Here is a 19,423-nt window from a genome sequence, read left to right on the forward strand (position 1 = left end):
AAAAAAAGAAAAAAAATACCCTGAAGAGGACATTCACCAGCAGGAACTTTAGGTTAACAGAGGCAAAACCTCAAATAATCAATCAGCCTGAGAACTGCTGGCATGGTAACTTCTGTGTCACTGTTGCTAAGAATTCCTGGTGGATACTAGGCTAAGAGAAATACCAAAGAAATAATATTTATCATTGTTCTCACTTTAATAAAAGCCTGGATATTGTATACCAAGTGTTTAAATACCAGTTTCCCTGTCACTTGTTCTACTTAGAATGTACAATACTTCAGGGGCAAGGTCTTTTTCACATTGCAAGGCATTCACCTACAGGAACTAAATTACAACCATGGGCCACATGGGTTAACAGTTTGAAATGTAATTAAAATTTGTGTGTTTTAAAAGAAAGGCAAATATTCCATGTACCCAATTTTAAAATTTAAAAGAGAGATACTAATCACGGGCCACATGGACGTAAAAAAGAAACTCAATTGTTTTCTGAGGTAGGTCTACGAGATTTTATATTTTGATTTGGAAATTATAACTAAAACTTATTTTCATGTTATATCTGCTTTATGTTCAAGTCAGTAATATCATAGAAGGCAAGAAAAAGACATGGAAAAGAGAAGAATAAGGAAAAAGAGAGATAGCCAATTCGAAGGATGGCTGGGGGAGAATAGGATAGGGAGGGGGAAAAGAGAGGGAAATTTGGGAGGCACAAAGGGAAGCAGTTACAAAAAAGGAAGACAGGTGCGGAATGTCAGAAAAGAGGAAATGGAAAGCATAAGACAAAGAAATGAGAGAGGAAAGGAAAAAAGAGGAAGACAGAGGAAAAGGAAAGAGGTTGGGGCAAGCCAGTGGTTCAGAAGATTCTGAACTATGTTAGGTAAATGCACTTGTTGACAGTATCATTCCATTGAACTTTGAAGTGGTAACAATTGTGATAACTGTCTGTGGGAATGTCATTTAACAGTTTAACACAATTGGTCACAGATGACTTTTGAAGAATTACATACTTCTCAAAGGACTGAATCTTTTCTAAGGTAATGATAGATAATGCAAATTAAAATATCTAGAGTCCAAAAAAGAATCTGACAATCTTGGAGGATGCTTCCTGGAAACAAGTACAGACTAGAGAAACATAAATATTAATACTTCTGGTTCTTGGGGGAGAAATGGAAATGGTGGTAGTGGTAGTGCATTGCTTTCATCAAAGGCTTGGTGCTGGGCTCTCTACATGCATGAATTTGGTTTAAATTACCACTCCAGAAATCAGAGAGCTCCCAGTCTGAGCTTTTATACTCTCCCTAGCGAATCACCTGCCTTGCCTAAAAGACATCACTATTGCCATTTAAATAAACATATGAAAAGTAGACAATATCCTCTTTGTTCCAACGCTGCCATTATTAACTACATAATCACTATTTTCTCGAAGCCCTGGGACTGCTGTCATAGTTGGTATCCTTTTTCTCTTTCACTTATCCTCCCAACTCTGCTAATTCCTCTTTTTTTACTGATAATAGATGAAATGCTTGGTTCCTTGTGCCTTCATCTCTCTAACTTTCAGAGCCTGGACCACTAGAGCCCTATACCTGACACTTGACCTGGGAACCCAACCCTTCCCTCTGCTTAGGACAACGAAAAGACCCTTGGCCTATAAGTAGCCTAGTTCAGCATTATTAGCTAAACCCCTGGTCTTAATCTGACCTGTAACCTGGTACCAGTACCTAGGCCACTTGCCCTTGTGACCAAATTCTCAATTACATTCCTTTTTCTCATTTATTTACGCAACAAGTATCTGTTGAGTACCCAACTACTACGAGCTAGGCATTGGGCCACACACGGGGTGCTACAAAGCTAAGAAAGTCATAGCATCTGCCCTCAAGGAGCTCACAGCTTAATGGAGAGAAAGACAGGTGAGCCAAAATTGAAATTACCAAAAATTGAATAAATAGCAAGCGTCATATGGGCAAAGTGCTACAGAAGTAGGTGGGAAAAAAACTTTCATGGGGAGTTTGCCATCCTCATTGTTTATTCTTAAAGTCAAAGTATAGGTGCCACCCCAAAATGGCTTTATGGCTTTATGGATGAGCACTGTGTAGTCACAGTGCCCCATGTTGAGAAGCCCCCCTTCCTGTCCCGCCACTTGAAGTTTAAGTTGAATTTGTTTTGTAGGTTAAGTCAGATGGAACATGCTCCAGGGGCTCACACACCATCCAGCTACCTGATGGTTTCTCAGCCTCCCACTCCCTGCCCCAGCCCCATGACCTCTACTTCCTCTATCCAGGGCTGCAACAGGGTCTGGTTGACGGGTGATGTGATGGGGGCGGGTGCCCACATTCTGATGTTGCTCTCCATTCCCAGTGAGGTCACGGGCATGGATACTGGGAAGGTCAAGAGCCCTGAAATGTCTCAGGGTGAAACAACGTGCTGGCTGTCCCCACCAGGCTGATAGCATCTCGGTACGCTCAGTAAGCAACTCTGCCGTGGCCTCTCACCCAACCATGATCCAGGGACAGAGAGCATGTTCTGGCACAGAGACTGCAATCTGGTGGCTGGCCTGGGGAGACTGACTTCCCTGATCTCTGCCAAGACCCCAATTTTGATTTTTCTCTGGGTCCCACAAATTATGTAGGTAGGTTTGGCCCCACTCCTTGACCTTTTAACCCTCAGACCTTCGAGCTTAGAGGCAACAACCTCCTTAGCAAACTTCCTGCCTGCAGAGTCCTATTCTTGAATCCATTCTCAACAACGTCAAATAAAACAGCAAGAATCTTCTCCCCCTTTTCCAAAGCCCAGCTGATTTTCCCTCTCAAATCTTGTTGTAGGCAATTAATCACGTACATGAATCCCAGCCTGTGAAAACCAGGAGGATCCACTAGAGGAGACGGCTCCCCACTTGAAGGTCCTGCACTTTGAGCTGCATGAATTAGTTAGATGGGATCTGAGGCTGGGAGCCACTTTGGGACAAGGCTACACATTTTCCAGCCTTCCTGCAGTTAGGTATGGCTACCTGCCTGAGTTCTAGAGTCTAGAAAATCAATGAAATGGGAGCAGAAAATGATATGTGCCATTTCCAGACCTGACCCACAAAGTCCTCCTGCTTCATTTGTCCATTTCTTTCTCCCCTCATCTGCTGAAAAGATGTTGATGCTGAGGGCAACCTTGGAAGCCCCATCTTGAAGGAGTGAAGACCTAGGAAGGAAAGAATCCCTTCTTGGAGGAGAGCTACCCATCAATCAGGAAGACTTTGCTGAGCTTAGGAAGAGTGAGAAATAAGCTTCTGTTGTGTTACCACTGTGCGCCACCGAGCTTAGGAGGTGTATCTATTAAAGCAACTACAGTTACTCTATTAATTAATACATATGTGGAAATTTCAGAAAAATAAATAGAAAACACAAAAGAGAAGAGAAAAGTAAGCCCACCACTCTGAGATCACCTCTATTAATGTTTTGGCTTATCACCTTACAGCCTTTCCGCAGGCGCTATTGCAATTACTTTTCACTGAGTCTTCAAAAGGTAACAAACAGAATGTTAAACTTTTCATATATAATTTTATTTAACTCTGAGAACAACCTTTTAAGATAGGAATCAATATTCCCACTTTAGGATTGCAGAAACTAACAACTGGAGAAGTGAAATATGATATAACTTTTAGGTGGTAGAACTGGGAATTGAATCCAGTCTGTCTGATTGTAAACTCAACCCCTTATCTCATACTTTTGTTGTTACTGTTAAGAAAACTGGGGTGCTATTGTTTTCTAAATATGCTTTGCTCACCTAATAGTTTGTGAGCAATTTCCTCTGATTAAATAGTCCATTTTATATGTATCATAGTCTATTTATCCAGCCCTCTAGTTGGATGTTTGGGTTGATATGTTTACACTATTATAAATAAGACTGTGGTGAGTATTCATATAGACAAATCTTTGCACATACCCATAAAACTTTCCTTAGGGCGATCTGGAATTGCTACATCAAAAGTTGTAAATATTCCTAAGGCAGTACATGATTATTGCCAAATTGTTCTACATCAGCAGTTTCTAAAAAGGGGAGGAACTGCCCGCAGAGGACAACTGACAGTGTCTGGAGACATTATTAATTGTCAGGACTGGCAGGCATCTAGTGAGTAGAGGCCAAGGATGCTGTTAAACATCCTTCTATGCACAGATCAGCCCCCCTTTCCCCCAACGAAGAATTATCCAGTCTAAAATGTCAATAGTGCCACTGTTGAGACACTCAAACTGACATAATGGTCCCATCAGTGTATGTTACTCTTGAGATGAAATAAAGGCTGTAATAAGGGCTCTTCTCTTCATTCAAATATAATTTAAAAAGAACCTACTATATGCCCTATATGCCAGATACTGTGGTAGGTGCACAGGTAGCAACCAAGGAGGAAGCTCATATCAACAGCCACGAGTAAAGAGAGGAGGTGACTTGGAAGTAAATTTTGGCTTCACTTGCTAGAGAGAAAGCACATCTATTTCATTTTATATTTTCATATCTTTCATATCATTTTCCATTAAATTATTTCCATATAATTCTGCATTAAATTATACAACCTTGCAAGGTTGCTACAAGGATCAATTAATATTGTTATATTCCTATTGATACATACATGAATGCTTGATCCTGATTATTTTGAGGCAATCTCTAAAGAATAAACTTGGTTGTTTCCATTTAGAGAAGAGCTAACACCTATCCTTCTCAAACTCTTCCAAAATATAGCAGAGGGAGGAACACTGCCAAACTCATTCCACGAGACCACCATCACTCTGACACCAAAACCAGACAAAGATGTCACAAAAAAAGAAAACTACAGGCCAATATCACTGAGGAACATAGATGCAAAAATCCTCAACAAAATGCTAGCAAACAAAATCCAACACATTAAAAGATCATACACCATGATCAAGTGGGGCTTTTCCCAGGAATGCAAGGATTCTTCAATATATGCAAATCAATCAATGGGATACACCATATTAACAAACTGAAGGAGAAAAACCATAAGATCATCTCAGCAGATGCAGAAAAATCTTTTGACAAAATTCAACACCTATTTATGATAAAAACTCTCCGGAGTGTAGGCATAGAGGGAACCTACCTCAACACAATAAAGGCCCTATATGACAAACCCACAGCCAACATGGTTCTCAATGGTCAAAAACTGAAAGCATTTCCTCTAAGACCAGGAACAAGACATGGTTGCCCACTCTCACTGCTATTATTCAACATAGTTTTGGAAGTTTTAGCTACAGCAATCAGAGAAGAAAAAGAAATAAAAGGAATCCAAATTGAAAAAAAAGAAGTAATAAAACTGTCATTGTTTGCAGATGACATGATACTATACATAGAGAATCCTAAAGATGCTACCAGAAAACTACTAGAGCTAATCAATGAATTTGGCAAAGTAGAAGGATATAAAATTAATGCACAGAAATCTCTTGCATTCCTATACACTAATTATGAAAAATCTGAAAGAGAAATTAAGGAAACACTCCCATTTACCACTGCAACAAAAAAAATAAAATACCTAGGAATAAACCTACCTAAGGAGACAAAAGACCTGTATGCAGAAAACTATAAGACACTAATGAAAGAAATTAAAGATGATCCAAACAGATGGAGAGATATACCATATTCTTGGATTGGAAAAATCAACATTGTGAAAATGACTCTAATACCCAAAGCAATCTACAGATTCAATGCAATACCTACCAAACTACCAATGGCATTTTTCACAGAAGTAGAACAAAAAATTTCACAATTTGTATGGAAACAAAAAAGACCCTGAATCACCAAAGCAATCTTGAGAAAGAAACATGGAGCTGGAGCGATCAGGCTCCCTGACTTCCGACTATACTACAAAGCTACAGTAATCAAGACAGTATGGTACTGGCACAAAAATAGAAATATAGATCAATGCAACAGGAAAGAAAGCCCAGAGATAAACCCAGGCACGTATGGTCACCTTATCTTTGATAAAGGAGACAAGAATATACAATGGAGAAAAGACAGCCTCTTCAATAAGTGGTGCTGAGAAAACTGGAGAGCTACATGTAAAAGAATGAAATTAGAACACTCCCTAACATCATATACAAGAATAAACTAAAAATGGATTAAAGACCTAAATGTAAGGTCAGACACTATAAAGCTCTTAGAGGAAAACACAGGCAGAACACTCGATGACTTAAATCACAGCAACATCCTTTTTGACCCACCTCCTAGAGAAATGGAAATAAAAACAAAAATAAACAAATGGGACCTAATGAAACTTAAAAGCTTTTGCACAGCAAAGGAAACCATAAACAAGACGAAAAGACAACCCTCAGAATGGGAGAAAATATTTGCAAATGAAGCAACTGACAAAGGATTAATCTCCAAAATTTACAAGCAGCTCATGCAGCTCAAGATCAAAAAAAAATAAACAACCCAATCTAAAAATGGGCCAAAGACCTAAGCAGACATTTCTCCAAAGATGATATACAGATTGCACACAAACACATGAAAGGGTGCTCAACATCCCTAATCATTAGAGAAATTCAAATCTAAACTACAATGAGGTATCACCTCACAGCAGTCTGAATGGCCATCATCAAAAAATCTACAAAATATAAATGCTCGATAGGGTGTGGAGAAAAGGAGCCCTCTTGCACTGTTGGTGGGAATGTAAATTGATACAGCCACTTTGGAGAAGAGTATTAGTTCTAAAAATAGAACTATGATATGACCCAGCAATCCCACTACTGGGCATATACCCTGAGAAAAGCATAATTCAAAAAGAGTCATGTATCACAGTGTTCACTGCAGCACTATTATAGTAGCCAGGACATGGAAGCAACCTAAGTGTCCATTGACAGATGAATGGATAAAGAAGATGTGGCACATATGTACAATGGAATATTACTCAGCCATAAAAAGAAATGAAATTGAGTTATTTGTAGTGAGGTAGATGGACATAGAGTCTGTCATACAGAATGAAGTAAGTCGGAAAGAGAAAAACAAATACCGTATGCTAACACATATAAATGGAATCTAAAAAAAAAAAAAAAAGGTTCTGATAAACCTAGGGGCAGGACAGGAATAAAGATGCAGACGTAGAGAATGGACCTGAGGACACGGGGAGGGGGACGGGTAAGCTGGGACGAAATGAGAGAGCGGTCTTACATTTCTTACTTTACCCTTTTAAATATGCTTTCCAATTATCTCATTAGAATCAAATGATTAGATCCTTACAAAATATCATATGGGCTAGATGTGTCTGAACATATCCTTATGTTATAGCTGAAAAAACTAAGGCAGAATTGAGAATAGAGTCCAAGATTCCTGTTTCCAAGTCTAGAACATGTTCTCTTACACTCTGATGTCCTTTACAGTTTAACAAAGTGATTAGTGATCTAAGATTTTAATTCTCAAACAAATGGGCTTAATCAGGCATTGCAGGGAAGAGGTTCCATAAACTAGACCAATGTCATTTCTTCCCTGTAGGTGTCTTTGGCCCTCCTATAGGGTTTCTTCTGAGCAATAGGATGCCAGGAATAAACAAAACTATTTGGAGAGAATAAGACAGTCAAATACCACTACAGCATTTCTGAACTTGTTTTCGATAGATTTCAATCACTATGCTCTATAGACTGATGAAATTTAGTGTTCAGTGAAAGATATTACTACCTGACTTGGGCTTCCTATACTTACATCCCTGGTGAGTAAACTAATATCCCTGGTGACTCTGGATAGTCCCCATTTGTCTCTCCAGATGCACTTGCCACCTTTCACTGCCCTGTTCTGTGCCAGAAGGCTGACTCCTATGACCTACTGCACCAGGGCTCCCTTTGCCGTCTTGGCCTCAAGCAAGGCTGGGTTCAACCAATGAGTGGCGCTGGCAGGAGATAGAGGGTGTGAGGAGGGTAATGTTTCCCCGGCTCTCTCTCGTCCAGGTCATGGTTTGCCAGTGTCTGAGTTCCTCTCTCCCAGGGCCACAGCTCTGGCTCTCCCACTGCTGTAACTCTCTCTCAGAACCTCTGAGAGAGAGGCTCTGGTAGTTGCACTCTCCTCTTCAGATCTAGGAGTGGCAGTTAATTTCTACATAGCAAGACTAGCTACACTGTTTACCCTTAAATACCTTATTATTTCTTCTGGGAGGTGGGCTGAGGAGGAGGTGTAGCCAACAGCCAAATTTGATTACTATACGGATCAGAAAGGATAGAGATGCTCTCACTTGGACATGCTCAATGCATATCTAATAATTACATCTTGGAAAGAGTAGGATGTAAAGGCAACCATCTCAGAAGTTAAAATTTTTATGAGACTTTTTGGGCGTATATGAAACATAAGATATGTAATCAATAAACCTGAAAATTCAATGTTCCTGAAAGGTTGGTCAATATAATAATAGGACTTCATAAGCCCATTATAAATAAGTATACGGTTGGTCAATATAATCTCCCATATCTGAAAATATTTTCAAAGAAAAAATCCTAACATCTTCAAGGCCTAATGATGGAAGGGGTTTTACCTTCAGTAAGTTATACTGTATGAATGAAGTAGTCATGAGAAAACTAGAAATTTCAGTTAGCTGGAACAGTCATGCTTCATCCAATACTTTTGCCTAGAAGAAGCTGGCAGTGGGCTGTTGCTAGTTACCATTTGGTCAGCAACAGCCTACTTTCTCTATAATATGGTCTCCACATGAAATGGAGTAAAAGAAAAAAACAAACAGGAAAACAATGGAAGGGATGAGGAGATGAGGGTCCAGCAATTAACATAAAGATCAATTAATGCAGGGCTTCCCTGGTGGCACAGTGGTTGAGAATCCACCTGCCAATGCAGGGTACGCGGGTTTGAGCCCTGGTCCGGGAAGATCCCACATGCCGTGGAGCAACTAAGCCCGTGTGCTACAACTACTGAAGCCTGCGCGTCTAGAGCCCGTGCTCCACAACAAGGGAAGCCACCGCAATGAGAAGCCTGCGCACCGCAACAAAGAGTAGTCCCCGCTCACCACAACAAGAGAAAGCCAGCGTGCAGCAACAAAGACCCAACGCAGCCAAAAATAAATAAATAAAATCAATAAATTTTTAAAAGAAAGATCAATTAATGCAGAAAAGCAGTTCAGATAATTCACCAGTTATCCGGGCTTTCTAAGTTCTATTTTTAAAAATTTATAAAATAACGTCCAAATAATTAAAAGATGTGTTCATGAAATGAATTTCCTGGTTTAACTGTCTATATTAGCTGAATAATATTAGCTATATTGGCTGAATAGGCTGAAATTTCTGCTTAGAGGTGGTTGAACTGACCACATAAGGAGGTATCAGTGGTAATTTTACTCAATTGAATAGAAAACCTTGCATTAAGCCCTATGGTGCAGTGAAAAATGAGAAGTCATGACCTTGAGTTTATAGTCAAGTAGTCATTTATATACCCAAATACTTATAATATTAAGAAAATAGAAAGGAGTATATTTAAAGCATTACAGAAGTTCAAAAGAGGGAGAGATTATATCCAGTTTACGTGGGATGTGGCGAGGATCACCAAGAGTTTCATGAAGATGGGCTTTAAGGGATGAGAGGATTTGTACACCCAATAGTTAATGGTCAGCAGAGGTCACAACAAGAGTGGCCGGGCATGAAGGTTCTGCAATCCGAAGACCTCAGCTTGAATCCCAGCTCCCTCACTTACCAGCTGAGTGACTTTGAGCAAATTACTTAACCTCCCAAGCCTTAGTTTCTCCTTCTGTAAAATGGGGGTGGGAATAAGCTACCTATGGAGACTGTTGAGAGGATTAAAAGAGGCAATGCTTGCTGAAGAGCTAATTCCAGGCTCGTAGTTAGTGCTCCATAAATAGAGTTATTGTTAATCAACAGTGGAGCTTCCATTTCCCTTCTATCATGTTTACATTTTTTAAAACTTGATACCCTAAAGAGGTATCTCAAAGGTTCCTCATTTTTTTCACTCAGGTGAAAAAGATCTTTTGAACTAAATTTGCAACAGCCTAAAGCTATGTTTTAGGAAAGAAAACAGAATTTATCATTAATATGTGAAACCACTGTTCAGCCGCTGAAACAACCAATTAATAAGAAACGCTTGGAATTATAGAAAATACACATTTTTTATGCCAGGAAAACATCTTTACTATTTTAATCCTAAAAATAAATAAATAAACAAATAAATTTAGCCTGAATGCCTGTGAATGATCGGAAACCCAAGTTTCTCCTAAAATATTAGAAATCCAACCCACTCTTTTATGACTAAACTGTTTCTGTGATTCAAATTCCACTTTCCAAAACAATGTGGTTAAATGCAAACTACCCTTAAAATAAGTGACTAAAGTAGCAAGTAGTGGACCTCAAGGATCTTGTTGACTTTCCATAAAACAACTCAAAACTATTTCAGAGGAAAGCTTCATATGACTCTTCAACACTATACGAAACATGAAACACTAACTTCCAAATTAAGCCTGCCTTGTAAATAAATGGGTGACCCAAACCTCAGGAACCAAAATAAATTGGTCGATTAGTAAACATTTAGATTATGGGCTGGGAAAAAATTGAGTTAACCTTAAATTACCTCCCCATGATTCTGTAGGAACTGTACTTTTCTATAATCTATCCTCATGTTCAAAGCAGCAAATGCAATTTGTCACTGTGTTTCTTATGATCATGTGTCTGTCAGGAAGAGGGGCTGAAACAGCAAATGTTTCCTGCTTCAAACACAAAATCGATTCAGGTTCTGGACTAGTGAACATGGTTGTGGGCTTGAGGGAATTTTTAAAACACTATGTGCAAAGTTGAAATGAGATTTCATGAAACTCCTTTGTAATTCTAGTGTTGGAGTGGAAGCAACATCTACCTTTTAAGCAAATCTCAGCAATTCAATCACAGGACTATAGACCCATGTTGGTCATCGCTGGCTTATCAGGGAATAAGCATATTCACCACTGAATCTTCTACATACATGAAATTAATCCCTTCTGAGACCAAACACTTTTAAATATATTTATTTCAATGGAAATCATTCTAAAATAAAATTAAAAATGAAGTTCAGTGAAAATAAGTTATTAAATATCATTACATTAATATTTTATATATAATAGCAGTATAGTACAATGCATTCTTTTTTATATATAAATTTATTTATTTTGGCTGCATTGGGTCTTCGTTGCAGTGTGTGGGCACGGGCTCCAGGCACATGGGCTCAGGAGTTGTGGCTCACGGCCTCCAGAGCACAGGCCCAGCAGTTGTGGCTCACGGGTCTTGTTGCTCTGTGGCATGTGGGATCCTCCCGGACCAGGGATCAAACCCGTGTCCCCTGCATTGGCAGGTGGATTCTTAACCACTGCACCACCAGGGAAGTCCCAGTGCAATGCATTCTTAAATATAACTCCCAGTATAATTTTTTGTTTGGTTTTTCATCTCTTCTCTTCAAAGAGAAGCAATCAGCTCTCCTTTCTTATATCATGAGAAGGCAGAGCAAGATCTGAATGAACAAAGATGGAGAAAGAGGAGTCCTGGCAGAAAGGATGAAAAACACAGAAATAGAAAAGCACTATCCAGCCATTGAAAATGGCACGGAATTTAATTAGAATGGAGCTGAGGCCATGCGAAAGCAGTAGATACTACGCTGGAATAAAATTGAACTTTTCCACCTAAGACTCACTATGACTCAGAATCAGGGCCGGCTTCTTGGGCATGTGACCAGGGCAGTCGCACAGGCGCTCCCTGCTTGAGGTTTAATGCTGTGCTGTGTGAAATTCTCAATAATTTTATCTTTGAACTTGTGCTTTGTAAATGAAGTCCAACAGAACAATAGTGTATGAGTCCAGAGCTTGGAGCCTTGGCTCACACTCAGTCTCCCCTCCCACTGCCTGCCCAGGACTGGTTCTTGGCCATGGATTCCTGCTCCCTGGTACCCTGGGCCCCACCCAGCCTACCCCCTTGTCAGCCCTTTCCTAAGACCAGGAGCCACAAGCAGGTCAAAACTGTTGAGAGTGAGGCCCAACTGATCTGCCATTGCCCTCTGCTCCTGGCTGGGGCCTGGGTGGGAGTGGGGGGAGGGTCAGGCGCATGCCCCATGCCGTCATGAAGAGGAGCAAGGCTGTGGTCATCCCCACCCAGAGCTCGCAGCACTATGGCACATTCAGCAGGCAACTCAGCAAGGGCCTCTCACTCACACCCAATCCAGGTACTGAGAATTTCTCAGCATGGAGGTTAAAATCACTTGGGGGTCACACATCTGCTGTGGGTTGGAGGAGCAGAACCTTGGGAAGGGAAAATTGACTTCTCCACCTCCAGCCAGGCTCCTGCTTAATCATTTTTCACTGAGCTCCACAAATTATGTAGCTGGCTCTACTTAGAATCTCTACTCATCCAAAATAGGAAGAACTATTTTTAACGATGTCTTTACCCTTCTCCATATTTCTCAGGTGTAGAATCTCTGAGTCATCACTGACTTCCCTCCCTCCTTGCCCAAATTCACACCTGCAGGACAACCCCATCTGTCCTCTGCTATCTATTCCTACTGTTCGTGCTTTAGTTCAGTAGTTCATCTGGCTCCACCAGTCCATCATAATAGAGTCCTAATTATTTTCACAGCTTTGAGTCTCCCCTTGTTCAATCCATTTAGCCACTGCCACCAGGTTACCCAAAACCCCACTCTGACCATGCTAAAAGGTTCTCAAGGGCTCCCTGTGGCTTACTGTTAGTGAAGCTCGAATTCTTTAGTCAGGTACTCAAGGTTCTTTCTTCTTTTGCCTCCATCCTATTTTTGCATACCCATTCTATAGCATATGCAATACTTTGGCCAAATTAAACCACTCACTATCCCCTATACATATTTTGGGTTGCTCATTATTGTGTTTCTGCTAAAGCCATTTTGCTGTACCTGGATGCCTTCCCCTACTCCACAGCTATCTCCAACAGTGAAACCTAACTCTCTTCCCAGCTTGACTGACACCTCCTCCATGAAGTCTTCTATAATGATCCAAGTCACAATGTGACTCCATTTTCCTCTGTGACTAATGCCACTTAGTTTGTGTCATTTATTTATCAATTTATCAATAGTACAGCTTGACATTAGTTGTTTGTGAACAGTACAAAACCTTGTACTTGGAAGAACTTGGAAGTACCTAGAAGGCAAGAAGCATGTCCTCTTAGTTTTGTACACCCATAGGGCCCCTACCCGGGGCTTAGGTATAATGGGCACTCAATGTATAGTGTATGTTTGTTGGAAATGATGAATAAATGAATCTGTTGTGCAAATAGATCAGGCTTTCTGAAAGCCTGGCACACCTACATAACCCTTCTGCGTCATCCCCTTTCCTCCTCTCAGCTCACCTAACAAAACATCCTGGCTGCTTTTCAAACCAAAAGCCCATCAAACACCTGTATCATCATTATCAACGCTAACAAAAATATCATCTCACAGTTTTTATTAATGTTTAAAGTTCTGTATTCTGAATGCTTAGAATAACCTCAAAGAGAACACCTGTTACTTGAGTGCTCTTATTTTCAACCTCTTGAGGGCTATTTTTTCATTACTATATTAAAGTGGGTTGTTTAATAACTTATAACAGGGAAAAAAGGTAGATTGCAGTCACTATGATACTGGATACGTAGAATAAATTTTTTTTCACTTGCAATTCTTTATTTGTCTCCTAATTTCAAGTCTGATTTTTAGGACTAATTGAGGAAAGTGATGAAAAATAATGAAATAAACTGTGAAGGTTTTTTTGCTGTCAAAACTTTTATTCGACTTTAGTAGTTCATTAGTCTACTCTTGACTTCGGGATGCCATGTTTATTATAATTTTGTAAGTGTTTTCAATGCCTTTCTCTCACTCATATTCTGAACCTCTAAGAGGATCATCAATCTTATTTATCAAATAATTAAATTTTTAAACTCCATGTGATAAGTTCTTCAAAGTTCATCTCCTGAAGAAAAAAAAGCACACTAGTTGATCCTGAGCAAGAAACACCTTAAAAATATAGTAGTTAATAAAGAATCAGGGAGGATGGTTACATTTTTACATGGAAACTTCAAGATGTTTATGTATACTCTCAGAATTACAACAATATTGTGATAAAAGAACATGCATTTGGAAGGCCATCAATTTTCATTAAGAGAAATCTATAACAGCAGGAAATGGAGAGGAGAAGGGAAAACACTAGAACTTGGGAAGGATGCAACATTAATACAACTCTATAAAAAGTTTTATATTGCATGAGTTCTAAAAGGAACAAAATGTAGAACTTTTGATAGGATAGTATATGGTCAAGTATTATCAATCACATTTAGAGGAATCTTAAGCAGAAGGTGGAAGAGTAGCTATTTCTATATTCCTTGAATGTAAAGTTGGTTCTAAAATATTTAACTTAAGGGTGGAGTATTGCTTAGGGAAAGATAAGGCTGGTCAGGATGTGCTGAGTTCATATCTCAGCCCCAGATAAGGAGAAAAAAATGGAAAATTAGACAAAGAGAAAGAAAAAGAATACTAGCAAACTAGATATCACCATGGTCATCATAAACTGTTACCATTTCTTGAATAATTAAAGTGTGCCAGGTACTGTTTTGGGGGCTTTAATGCAATATATCTCATTTTATTTTCAAAACAATAATCTTGACCACAGAGGTGTTATTATTCCAATTTTGCATATGAGTAAATTGAGACTCAGAGATCAAGAAATTTTCCCAGGGTCACAGTAATGGTGACTGGTGTACCATAATAAAGAAAAAAAAGTAATTTTATTGAAGAAAAGTAGTGAAGTAAAAATGAAGAAAAACACACCAGGTTAAAAATACAGACATATATGGTAGAAGATAATGGAGACAGGAAAGAGAAACTTTCTAAGCAGATCAAAATGAAGACAAAGACTGAACCAAGATCTTCAACTCTATAACACACTTCCCCTCCCTGCCTTTTGCCAGTCCTCCCAACAACCTAGTCTTTACAGCCATCATTACTACCCTGGGGGGATAAAAGAAGAACTCTCCATTCCCAAAGTCAGCTCCCAAATATTAAAAGGCAACTTTCCTTTACCCTCTGTCTTCAGAGTAGAGTAGGGCCCTGAAGAAACATCAGCAGCTGAAAACCTGATTTTCTATGCCTGTGGTAACACCTCTAGCCGCAATTCTAGGAAGCAGGAAGACAAGTTAACTGCTGAGGAAGCTGAGAATTATGCTCTTGAAGAAAAGACAGTATATGAACAGTATTAAATAAAAGTTAGGAGCTGACAGAGGGGAATAAGAAACAAAAGCTATAGAAATAGAGAAAATCAGTTGGGGAAGAATAAGAAAAGTAAGGGCAATAAAGAGAAAAGAGTGCAATTCTGGGCTATAACAAGCCATTCTACTAGGAAGGGATTTTTTTTAGCCCAAGTACACAATAAGGATGTGGAAATAATGAGAAAGAGAAGAATTTGTGATTGCTCAACTTTTTAAAGAATCTTCAACATATCAATTATTAAATGCTTTTATTTCTTCCCATGGCTTTCTAGGGTTATACAGAAATAGACACTTATTAAAGATCACTCACTGCTTGCTTGTCCTAAACCCATCAAAGTCTTTAGGAAGGATATAGTGAATAATGCATCTAATAAATAAAAAAGTAAATAAAATGGTATTTTGATAGGCATTCCTTAATATTAAAGCGTTATATTGATAGACATCTCACAAAAACATGCAACTTGGTTTCAGTACAAGCTCGTCAATTTTCTACATAATATTGCCAACTTTCAGATGAAATAGAGAAAATTTTACCTTTAGTGTCCTTCCCACCACTTTTGCTATTCTGAGCAACAGCAACAAACTCTAGAGAAACATGCAGCTTTATTAGACAACTGGAAGAAGAGCTCATCAAATGACTACAAAACTTGCATGACCAAGGATAAGAACTTTCCACTATTATGAACACGAAAGAAGTCCCATAGAAAGTGGCATCCAGTTTCATTATGCTCAGTGAATAGATACTAAAGAAATTAGAACAGACTGGCTTTCAGATTCGGGATCTAATAGCAAGTTCAAATCACTGTGAAAATTAAAGGCAGACGACAGCATGTTGGGTTTCCTTTTCCCCCTGAAACTAGCATGTTCACCCTGCTCATTGCCTTTGGAATTGCTAGAAAATTATCCATTTTTTGTTTGTTTCACAAACTAAAAACCTACTTGCTCAGTCCTGTCAAAAGATGACTGCAGATAATGCTGGATTCAAGCCTAAATAACCCCTCAATTTGTCCAGCCTCTCTCAGCTCAACAACAGAAACAGTTAAAATAGATGCTAAAAAGGCATAAATGGGTCAGAGGCCCATTCTTCCCCTGACTTTCCTCCTCTTTTCCTCGTCTTCCTTACCTTGGAACTCATGATCTCTCCCCAATCTTGAATGAGAATGAAATGCATTACGGTCCCAAAATGACATCAGAGACACCAACATGCCCATTTTCTTCAGACTAACACTGGAATTCTGGAGTAGACATCTTTTTCTAGCACCTAACAAATGCATTCTAAAACCATTCTGTGATATTCTTAAAGACAAGGTATCTTGACAGAGAAACACGAGGTATTATTGGGTACAAAACGTAGCCCCTGTGATATATGAATATTCCACAAGCCACTGTGTGTTAGGAAAAGACCATTAGATCAAAGATAGTATAGTAACATTCTAACTAGTCTAAACTCAGAAGGAATTTAAATAGCAAAATTCATATTGTAAAGAGTCTACATTAATGTGTTCCTGGATGCCAAAGGGTAACAGAAGGTTTGGTTCCCAGACCAATGGGGCTCTGGAAGGGGACAATGCAAAGTCCTACCTGGTAGGCATCAGGAATGTTGACCGTCTCTCCATGCTCCCCGACATAGCCAATGATGCCTTTGCCCCACGGGACCTGCACCTCATTTGAGTTTTCTGTGCAGCTGCAGGGCAGCAGTGGGGTTCCTGCGTGCACGTCAAAGAATTTGGAGACCAAGCTCTTCTTGCCAGCAGCTGCCCCTTCCACCAGGAAGAGAGAGCAGCGGTCAGCGTCCACCATGAGACAGACAAAGATGAGGATCTTGTAGCTCAGACTGGTAAGGTCAAGGTCATTGGATATATCCTTGACCAGTTCCAGGAAGAACTGACGCTCATTATGCTTTTTGAGGTGGCACTTGTAGTCCATGGCGGTAGGGGGGTACTGAGGCACATTCACCCGCGATTCCAGCAGTGCACTGAGAATGTGAGCAGTGGTGGGGGGCAGGGAGCTGGCCTTCCGGAGAAGTGCCCTCCGCCGCACACTGCTCAGGGGCTCCTGGGCCCGGGAGGTCACTTGTTCATCGTAGGTCCTATTCACGTGGATGGCCTTGGAGCGGGCAAAACTCTTCCTTAGCTCTTTCTGAGAAGCTCTCCGCTGCAGGCTCCCATCGCTGCGGCTGCCACTGGCCCAGCTGGGATTCAGGGGAACCCCCCCTGAGTCCCCACCACCCGGAGTGTGCTGGCTGCTAGCAGAGACATTTGGTCCGGTGCCATCACCAACGCTGCTGCTACTACCTCTGCCACCGCCGTGAGCCACGCCGCTTGTGCCAGCCACTAAAGCCCCCTGACTTTGACTGTGTCTCTGCAGCCACTTCTCCACCATCTCCTGCTTTCCCTTCCGCATCAAGTAATCTTCAAACAACTCTGGGTGCCTGTCCAGGAAAGTTTCCACCTCCCCAAAGTCCAGGCGGGAGGCTGTCATGGTCCCAGACACAGCTTTCTCTGCCTCTCTACACTTGGACCAAATGTTTCCCTGCCCCAGCCGTCTAGCCGGCCCTGCACATGACACCCCACCGGTATTCCCAGCTCCGGGCCGAGATTCTGCGGAGCAGTGGAATCCTAAGGGGCTGGGAAGCGCCCCTCCGTTCGGGCTCAGCGGCTGGCACGAACCCCACCCCCGGTCCTTCTACTTCTGCGCCGCACAGGTGCCCCCACAGAGCTGCTGCCGCTCGTTCTGAAAACCCCGAGCTACCGCTGCTCTTGCTCTGGCTGCCGCCGCCGCCGCTACCGCTGTCGCTGTAACAAGATGAGTGGACCACTGTGAAAGGGAGGTAGGGCAGGACACGCCCCTGAGTGAGGCACGGATCCCGGAGAGAGGAGGAGAGAGGTGGGAGGAGGGAGACGCGAGCGCCAGACCAGCCGAAGTCCGCGGCCAGGATGCCAGGCGGTTCCTGGAAGAGTCTCTGGACTGCCGGCCGGAATCGGCGCCTGGGAACACGGCCGACTCCTGATCGGAACACGATTAGAGGGGGAGACGCACTTTACTGCTTCCCCCTCCTTCCTTCCTTACCTCCCCAGCCCTCCCTATTCCCCGCCCCTTAATCCTCCAGCGTTTCACAGAGGCCCCGCGGGAGCCCAGGTACTAGGAAGTGTTTGTGTTGTGCATGGATCAGACCCGAAGCTGACTCGGAGGAAATAATGATGCTGAGAGACAGGGGTATTATTTTTCTGGGATGTGACTGTGGATTCTTGGCTCCTAGGATGCCTGGGACTGCCTACTAATACTGCCCAGCTCCTTGTGGGCGTTCAGTAAATAGTAACAGAACTAGATTTATGAAAATTACTAAATGAAGTTCCCCATCTGAGCAATTCATGACTTGAACCAAATTCATGGTCCTGGAGTTGGGGACGGGAGGGTGGTACATGGAAGGAGGGTGTAAAACACAGGTCCTTGGATTAGGGACCCTGCCTAGCAGGAGCACATAGTAACGTGGACTTGAGGGCCTCAGGGCTTCCTTCCAAGCCAGTCCTGCATACGGGGTGGTTACTCTTCTTTTCATGAATGACTTGCCATCTCTTTCTTTCTTCACTCAGTCTGGCTTCCTTTACTTTCAATATCTTAGGGCTGTGGGTAAAGACTCTCCTCTGTGGGAGCTTTTCTTTCCCAAGCCCTAGGGATGCTCCAGATCTGGCAAGTCTCAGCTAGTTAGGCTAAGAATAACCAGGTTTCCCTTAGGCCTTTTCCAACTTAGTGGCTAAGCTTAGGTGATTTGCCAGGAAAGAGAAGCAGGCTGATCACACTTTCTTGAAGCCCAAGGGTCTCCTCTTTTGTGAGAAACAAAAGCAGATGGAGAACCATCCAGTTCCCTGGGACAGCAGGACAATCTAGAAGTGCTCTTACAGAACGCCAGTGACGGGACTTCCCTGGTGGTGCAGTGGTTAAGAATCCACCTGCCAATGAAGGGGACACAGGTTCGGTTGGGGAAGATCCCACATGCCGCAGAGCAACTAAGTCCATGCGCCACAACTACTGAGGCTGCACTCTAGAGCCCGTGAGCCACAACTACTGAGCCTGTGTGCCACAACTACTGAAGCCCGCGTGCCTAGAGCCCGTGCTCCGCAACAAAAGACACCACAATGAGAAGCCCGCATACCGCAACGAAGAGTAGCCCCCGCTCACCGCAACTAGAGAAAGCCCACGCACGGCAACAAAGA

General features: G+C 41.5%; 1 protein-coding gene across 1 annotated transcript in view; it reads right to left on the reverse strand.

The window, feature by feature from the left end:
• Nucleotides 1–17,834, reverse strand: part of PDE11A (phosphodiesterase 11A) — a 420,363-nt gene extending 402,529 nt beyond the window's left edge. Inside the window, exon 1 of the mRNA XM_004267363.3 lies at nucleotides 16,791–17,834. Coding sequence (XP_004267411.2) covers nucleotides 16,791–17,690 — 900 coding nt within the window. The 5' untranslated portion in view covers nucleotides 17,691–17,834. The remainder of the gene's footprint in view (nucleotides 1–16,790) is intronic.
• Nucleotides 17,835–19,423: the final 1,589 nt, after the last annotated feature.

Source organism: Orcinus orca, chromosome 7, assembly GCF_937001465.1.
Source record: "Orcinus orca chromosome 7, mOrcOrc1.1, whole genome shotgun sequence".
Taxonomy (NCBI): domain Eukaryota; kingdom Metazoa; phylum Chordata; class Mammalia; order Artiodactyla; family Delphinidae; genus Orcinus; species Orcinus orca.